The 9,046-nt window shown below is 37.6% G+C and overlaps 1 protein-coding gene and 1 non-coding gene across 2 annotated transcripts; one reads left to right on the top strand and one right to left on the bottom strand.

Annotated features, from left to right (window-relative positions):
* Nucleotides 1-7,417: 7,417 nt before the first annotated feature.
* LOC117277732 (small nucleolar RNA R71) lies at nt 7,418-7,524 on the bottom strand. The gene has a single exon (XR_004508076.1). It is a non-coding gene; the product is annotated as a small nucleolar RNA R71 (small nucleolar RNA).
* Nucleotides 7,525-8,140: 616 nt separating this feature from the next.
* On the top strand, nt 8,141-8,742 carry LOC138895078 (uncharacterized). Its single transcript, XM_070179809.1, has 2 exons — nt 8,141-8,420; nt 8,483-8,742. The coding sequence occupies exons 1-2, from the start codon at nt 8,141-8,143 to the stop codon at nt 8,740-8,742; spliced, it is 540 nt and encodes a 179-aa protein (XP_070035910.1).
* Nucleotides 8,743-9,046: the final 304 nt, after the last annotated feature.

Genomic DNA, 9,046 nt, shown 5'->3' on the forward strand with positions numbered 1-9,046 from the left:
AGATGCGGGACTGGGCTGGCCTGGGGTCTTCGTAGGTGCAGCCTTTTTGCGCAAAAGCGGACGTCGCAGGTGCGACATTTTTTAGCGCAGATGCGGCCACTGGTCAAGCTGCCCTATTCCGCAAATGCGAGACCGCAAGTGCTAAAATATAGCCCGCAGATGCGAAAATGCTGGGCAGATTACATAAAATCGGGTCTTAGCTATTTTTGCTCATTTTTGAGTTTTAAGTCTCGGATTTTGGCGATTCCAAAGGGATTTTTCACGACTTTAGATTGGGTAAGTGTTCTATAACCAATAGTGATTATATTTCACAAATCCATGTCTATATTCAGCATTTATTTCGGATTTAGATGGAAGAAATTGAAATTTTTGTAAAACTTTCCAAAAACAAAAAATTAAGATTTGAAGGTCCATTTGATATCAGAATTGGATAAATTTTGTATGGTTGAACTCGTATCGGAACGGGTATTCAGATTTCGCAAATTTTTCAAGGATTTGAGACGTGGGTCCCACTGTCGAATATTTTAATGAATTTCAAATTTTTATCCAGAAAATGTGTAAATTCATATGGAATTAATTTCTATGATTAGTATTGAATATATTGAATTGTTTGTGAATAGATTTGAATCTTTCGGAGGAAAGTTTAAGAGGAAAAGTTGTGGTTGAATAATTGATTTGGAATTTGCAAAGCGAGGTTAGTGTCGGGGTTAACCTTGATTTGAGGGAATAGAACCCTTAAATTATTTGTTATGTGAATTGCATGTGAACGACGTATAGGCGAGGTGACGAGTGTCTATACATCGTCAAAATTAATTGTTTGCCTACTTACTTGAAAAATCATAAATTATTTTTAATTATAAATTAATTATTATAATAATTATTTCTCTCTTATTCTTTGTCAAATATTATTTCTTGAATTCCTGCATTAATCGTTACATGCTATTTGAATTGTGTGTTTTAATTGTTATTTGACGTTTAGCATATTAAATATTAAACTACCTATTTTTTCTCTGATTTCTATTATAATTTGCTATTTGTCATTGTTTGTTTCATAATTAAATCATAATTATTGTATGCTTGTTGTCTTATGATTTCATATTAATCGTTGCATTTATTGGGAAAATTTCTTCTTTAAGAATTGATTGAAATGAAAATATTGGAGGATCGAGTTGCACGCCGCAACAGACTTATTAAAAGTCAATATTGGGGATCGGATTGCACACCGCAATAGACTTAATGAAAAGTCAATATTGGGGGATCGAATTGCACGCCGCAATAGAATTAATGAAAAATCAATATTGGGGGATTGGATTGCACGCCGCAACAAACTTATTTAAACGTCTATATATATATATACTTGATTGAAATAAATATATGACAGACTTGATTAAAAGAAAATTATTGGGAGAGCGGGTTGCACGCTGCAACAGAATTGAATGTGAATATATTATGAGAGTGGGTTGCACGCTGCAACAGAATTGGTTGAAATAATAATGGATTATGACTGCTGGGTTGGCATCAATTATTATAAATGATTTACCTAATTTATTCCTATTATTTATGGTCGTTATTAATATTGCGTACAGGTTAATGTAAGTGAACCGCCTTAGCCTCGTCACTACTTCGTCGAGGTTAGGCTCAGCACTTACCAGTACATGGGGTCGATTGTACTGATACTACACTCTGCACTTCTTGTGCAGATTTCGGAGTTGGTCCCAGCGGCGTGCCATAGACTTGCTCGGATTTTAGCTATTCGAAGGAGACTTGAGGTATAACTGCATGGCGTCCACAGTTTTGAAGTCCCCGTCTATTTTACTTTAGATGTGTGTGTATTTCCAGACAACTTTATTTTATTCAAACCTTTATTTGTATTATTCTAGAATGCTCGTGAATTTTGACACCAATTATGGGATGGTATTTAGACACCGTTGTATTTATGGATTATTCACTATATTTCAAGCTTTGCTTCTGCATTTGTTTCTTTGATTATTAATAATTAAAAATTATTTTAAAAATGGATAATACTACTCTAACGTTGGCTTGTCTAGCAAGTAAAATATTAGGCGCCCTCACGGTCCGAAGGTGGGAATTTCGGGTCGTGACAGATGCGATCTATGTGGCTATGATATGTAGGGATGTGATCCACATGGATGTGATGTAGATGGTTGCGATGCAGATGGTTGTGAGGCAGCTGGACTATATGTCGGACGTATAGTCCTATGGACCTGTGATGGAAGACCTGATGTCTGGATGAAGGTGTAAGGCTCGTGATGTTGTGGCAGCTCAGTATAGCCGTGTGGTGGAGGATAAGACATAGGCATCTCTGAAAAGGGTAGACAAGAGGGACTATTATTATCTACCCTCCTCTTTCCCTTCCTACCATTTTCTCGACCCCGAGAACTACTAGGGTCATTGTTACCTTGACCCTTGCCTGCCATCTGCATAATATAATACATATTTAGATTGAAACATATAAGAAACTAGCTATAAAACGAGAGTGCTTTAAAAAACCAACTTTTTAATCCTCATCGACGTATTGTTCCTCTTCCGAGAATTCTTCGTCCTCACTTGTTTGAGCTTCATTAGTTGATTCTTCGTCCTCATTTTCTATAATTGTTACTTCATTTATATTAACTTCTTCCAATCTGCGTTCAGGATGTTCCAAATTATTTTCTAACTGATCGTCCACTATTTGGTGAACACTGGAGATATCGTTTTGATATGCAACATCTAAACATTCTCGACTTCCACCCTACCACAGGCTTAGTTTTTATTACAACCCACCAATCGGACTTATTCCGCCGCAATGGATAAAGAGAATAATACACTCTCCTAACATTATGGGCAATTATGAAAGGATCATAGTGATCCTACTCCCTTGTATGATTAACCTCAATTATGTTGTATTGGTGGTGTACTCTTGTACCTTTTGTTGGATTTGGGTCAAACCACTTGCATCTAAAGAGTATCAATTTCTTATATGGCCAACCTGTATATTCTAGTTGTAATATTTCTTTGACCACACCATAATAATCAATATCTCCAGCTTGGTTGCCATCACCACCTTGAATCCACACCCCGTTGTTGTTGCTATTTTTATTTTTAGAGCAATCCTCTGTATGAAATTTATAACCATTCATTACGTACTTAGACATTGTTGTGACCTGAAGCCTAGGTCCCCAAGATATATCTTTCAAAATTTGATTTACACCATTATTTGAATTATTTACCTACATAGTGTTAAAATAAATCATAAGTTAGCACAACTTATGAATCAATTTTTATAGCGGGAACATAAGAAGAACAATATCCGGATAACTGTTTGAACCAAGTATCAAATATCGTATATACAACATCATGGCCAAATTGACCCACGAAGTGAGTGTGACACTTCAAATATTTTTAGTAGTTGCATCAATATGTAATCACAGTAAATTTTACATTTTGATAACTAATAAATCAATACTTATTTGAGAAATGGTACAACTTCGGGACAATTTAGCAACACATCAAGTGTAGCTGACTTGTACTCTATATCACTCAAACTTCTCTTTCTAACATCCTTAGAACATCGGCCTAGTTGATTGAATATGGACATTGGTGGATATAATGGATCATTCACACATTCGACCGTGTGCCTATTGGGCCTATTCCTAGACCATGGCACGTTACGCTCAAAATAATAAGAACAAAAATGTGCAGTTTCCTTTGCAAGATAGGCTTTACATATAGATCCTTCAATCTTATTCCTTTACTTAACAAATTGTTTGCATTTGCCAATTGTCCTACATAATGTCATGTAAGCCAAGAACATTCAAATAAAATAGAATATTATATCAAACTTATAATATTACCTCTCAAAGGGATACATAAATCTGCATTGAGCAGGCCCTCCAAGTCATGCCTCGTGTACAAAGTGGATTGGAAGGTGTTCCATCACATCAAAGAAACCACATGGAAATATGTTTTCCATCTTATTAGAAGTTACACGAATGTTCTGATCCATCTGAAGTAGGTTTTCTTCCCTTAATGTGGTAGAGCACAAGTCTTTGAAAAACAAACTAATCTATGTGATGGGTTTTCAGATTCTTTCAGGCAACCCACAAAATGCAATAGGCACTAAGGTCTCCATGAAAACATGACAGTCATAACTTTTCAAATGGCTCAACTTCCCTACCTCCATATCTACTTTTTTTCAAGATTTGACACATAACCCTCAGGCATCTTCAATTTTGTAACCCAATCACAAATTTGTCGTCTTTCCTCCAAAGTGAATGTGTAACTTGCTTTGGGCTTGAACATCTTACCATTGTTTGTTGTCTGCAAGTATAATTCAGGATGCCTGCGATATTCTTGCAAGTCCATTCTAGCCTTCGGGTTATCTTTTGTCTTACCTTTAACATCCATCACTGTGTTGAACAAATTGTCAAAATAATTTTTTTCAATATGCATGACATCAAGGTTGTGTCAAAGAAAATTATCCTTCCAATAAGGCAACTCTCAAAATATACTATGTTTCGTCCAATTATAACTAACACCATATCCGGGGAATCTATAAGGTGGAGCCTCAGTAATTTTACTGAAGTTTTGGACCCTCTCCCAAATTTCCTCACCTGAAAGTATCGGAGGTGGAGAATCATATTCCACTTTATTCTTTTTGAATGCATTTTTCATCCTTCTAAACTCATGATCATCAGGCAAGAATTGACAGTGACAATCAAACCATGATTGCTTTCGGCCATGTTTCAAAGTGAACGATTTACCATTTTCCATGCAATAAGGACAAGCTAGCTTCCCAGTAGTCATCCACCCAGACAACATTCTATACTCAGGAAAATCGTTAAAAGTCCACATTAAATTAGCATGAAAATTGAAATTCTTCTTGGTTGATATGTCATATATTTCAACACCATCATACCACAACTGTTTTAGCTCATCAACCAAAGGTTGCAAATATACATCAATCAAACTTTTTGGATTACGTGGACTGGGGATAATACAATTTAAGAATATATATAGACTAGTCATACACAACTCAGGTGGTAGATTATAAGGTGTAAGAAAGACAGGACAACATGAATATGGTGTCACAGATATAGAAAAATTCGTGAAGCCATCCACACACAGACCTAACCGAATGTTCCTTGGTTCACTAGCAAAATCTGGATATGTCCTTTCAAAGTGCTTCCAAGCTTCTCCATGTGAAGGATGACACATAACACCAGGTTATCTTCTATTTTCAAAGTGCCATCTCATATGAAGAGCATAACTCATCGACGCATATAACATCTTTAACCCAGGTATAAGAATGTAAATAATGCCTCGCCTTGACATCGACCATATTCCCGCTGGAAAGCCTCTTGAAACGAGGCTTTTCGCAAAATTTACAGCTCTCTAAAGTTGCATCATCTTTATAATATAACATATGATAATAGGCGATAAGTATGTAGTTTAGCTACTATTTGCACCCTAAATTAGCTGCACTTTATTGATATTTGAATATTAAATAATAACAAATTGCTTTAATTAAGAACTTTATGCTTTGCAGGAGTAATTCCGGGTTATAAGGATGTGAAAGAGTATTTTGGAGCTAATATGGAGCATTGAAGGCCAATTGGATCATGAAAGAAAAATACTGCAGAAAATCCTCTAGGTGCGCAGTCTATGCGCGGCCGTGCATGTCAGGCAGAAACTGGCCAAAGTACGCGGTCGATGCGCGGCCGCGCACGTGCTTCCGAGAATTTTCGTCCATGACCAATTTTGTAATTTGAGATGCGACTAACCTTGACCTATATGAAGCCCAACTCGCCCAAAAAGAGGGTATCGATGTTTTTAGAAGAATTTTGGAGGCAAGAACAAAAAGAGAGCAAGACGAAGAATTCTCCTACGAGTTTTTCATCTTCATCTTCTTAATTCCATTATTGGTTATGACTTTTATATTGTAATCTTGCATAGTAGTATGAGTAGCTATACCCGTCATCTAGGTTTGATAGAACTAATTGTTGGATGAAGTCTTGATTACGTTTTGATATAATTGAGCCGTTTTTACTCTATAATTGTTCAACTATGTGTTTCTTGTGATTAATTGAAAGGGCCCTTGATTAATCGTGTCTAGTTGTCAGTGTTGCTTGAGAAAGAATACTTGGTTAGATTGTTTTTGAACAACGCCACTTTCGAGTAAGTTAAGAGATCAATTACTTGAATTTAAAAGCGGAATTAGAGATAACAAAGCTTTGGTATGATATTTATGAGTTGAACAAATTGTCAACTAGAGTAGTTCGAGAGAATGCTTTTAGTAAATTATCGTAATTGATCGAGAGATAAGAACGGTAAGCAAGAACTCATCATCTTTATAGAGTGTTACGACGAGATTATAGCTAACGTGTCTGGAATTAATCCGACAATTGGGGAAATCAATAACCCTAGATTCTTTTACTCTTGAATTCAACTTCATTCTTGCTTATTGATAGTTTTTATTGTCATTTTTCCTTAGTAAAATAATTTATGTTAATTATCAAATAAAATCTTGAACTCTGAAAATTGTCTGAGCTTATCATTAGCGATACTAAAAGTTGTAGCAAATAGGTTAGTTCCCTATGGGATTCGACTCCGGACTCTTGAACCGGATTATTTTTGCAGTGACCGCTTAGTCCTTTTTATAAGGCATAGTTGGGCGTGATCAAATTTTGGCATCGTTGCCGGGGAACTAACGGTGTTATTTATTACAACTTGGAAGAATTTCTAGGATTTTTATTTTAAGATCGATTTTCTGTGGTGTTAAAAATATTTCCATTGAAATTCTCATGTTTGAACTCTTCTGTGACTCGGGTGCATGCCTAGAAGCTCCTTGAGAACTGGTGAACCTTTTGAAGGACTCTCAGATCCCGAGAAAGCATTTAGGGCATTGATTCGGGCAAAAAAGAAGGGCAAACTGCTAAAACAAGATGAACAAGTCGAAATTGAAATGGACAATGTCGAGAACGTCAACGAGAACAATAGGAATGATCGAGTTGACCCATACATCGGAGTGGTAGCACCTCTTGTGCTGGAAGCTGCTCTATATGATTGGGCGTAACCAACTGCTGATAACCTGGCTACTGCAATTGCAATCCCTCCGATACAAGAGGAGATGTTTCATATTACCAACAACATGCTGCACTTGCTGCAAAATAAAGGGCTGTTCTCCGGGTCGTACGTCGAATACCCACAACAACATCTGAAGAACTTTCTATCAATTTGTGTCACTCAAAGACAACCGAATGTGACTCCTGAAGCAATCAGATTATTACTGTTCCCATTCTCAGAGACTGGGGAAGCTCAAACTTGGCTGAATTCACTCCCAATAAACTCCATTGCTACTTGGGAAGAACTAGTCAAGTAGTTCTTAAACAAGTTCTATCCACCCAACAAAACTGCGAGGCAAATTGATGAGATATTGCAATTCAGGCAGAAACCGACTGAAACTTTGCAAGAAACTTGGGAGAGATTTAAGGGAATGCTAGTGAAGTGTCCACATCATGGCATTCCAGATCAGATGCTAGGACAGAGATTCTATATGGGTTTGGCTGACGGTCTGAAGGCCAATGTAGATGCTTTAGCTGGGGGTGCATTCTTGAGCAAAACATTCACAGAGTGCAAGATTCTTCTTGACAAGATGGCTCAAAATTCAGGCTGGATGATGAAAGATACAACACTCACTCCAATAGTGCATTCTGTTGCTCTTGACCCAAACAATACAAATGCAGAAAACATACCTCTCATGACCCAGATGAGCTTATTGACAAAGAAAATTGATGGGATAGGTACGAAACAGGTGCACATTGTTGATACGACAAATGGAGGCCTATGCACTCCCTGCATAAATCAGTCATATGTTTGCTCGTGGAGTGGAGAAAATGATAATCAGGGCTTCAGAGAATACATGAATTACATCAATAATTTTAGGGGTCAGAGGCAAGGTGGACAGCAATGGGGACCTCAAAATTAGCAGTACAGACCAACCCAGCAACAATACAATACCATTCCAGGGGGAGTACGACCACAAGGCCAAGTCGTGCCTTACCAAAGGCAGCAGGGCTACAATCAGCAGCACCAACAATAGTTGGTCTACCAACCGCCTCATCAACAGTAGGATAGTAATATGATAGAAATTAAGGGCATGCTGCAACAACTCATGGGGACAAATGGAAAGATGCAAGAAAAGTTAGCCCCACATGATTCATCTATTAAAGGCATTGAAACTCAATTAGGCCAGTTATCTATGGCCTTGAACAATCGCACACAAGGAACGTTGCCTGCAGACACAAACATCAATCCAAAGGAGCAAAATCCAAATCAGCTAATGGCAGTGAGTCTCAGGAATGGAAGGGATTTAGATAGAGAGAAAGAAGTTGTTCAATATAGGAGAGACGTAGTGCCAAGTACTTCAGTGACATTAGAGACCGGAGAGTCAACGGATCTCATAGAAGTTGTAATTGAACAGGCACAAGTGGACAAAGGCAAGGAGAAGGAATTGAGAAACTCCCAGAACAAGTGGTGGAAAAGGCTCCTAATAAAGAAAAGACACCAAGCAGTGGGCAGAAGCTAACTCCTGCACCATTCCCTCAAAGATTGGCAAAGCAAAAGAAAGATAATCAGTACAGGAAATTCATGAAAATGCTTAGACAAATTCAATTGAATATTTCATTGATGGATGCTTTGAGGGAAATGCCAGGCTATGCAAAAATGATGAAGGATATTTGACTTCCAGGACCTGTCTACTGTAACTCTAATTCAAACTTGCAGCGCGGTAGTGACAAGGCCTATGGCTTAAAAATTATCTGATCCCAAGAATTTCACTATCCTATGCACAATTGGAAGTTATGCTTTTGTGAAAGCATTGTGTAGCTTAGGAGCCAGTATTAACTTGATGCCTTTGGCAATCTACACAAAATTAGGCATTGGCAGAGCTAGACCAACCTCAATGTTGTTGCAATTGGCAGATCGCATAGTCAAAAGGCCGACAGGAATTCTGGATTATGTGCTCGTCCAAGTGGGGAAGTTTGTA

Source organism: Nicotiana tomentosiformis, chromosome 7 (assembly GCF_000390325.3).
Source record: "Nicotiana tomentosiformis chromosome 7, ASM39032v3, whole genome shotgun sequence".
NCBI lineage: Eukaryota > Viridiplantae > Streptophyta > Magnoliopsida > Solanales > Solanaceae > Nicotiana > Nicotiana tomentosiformis.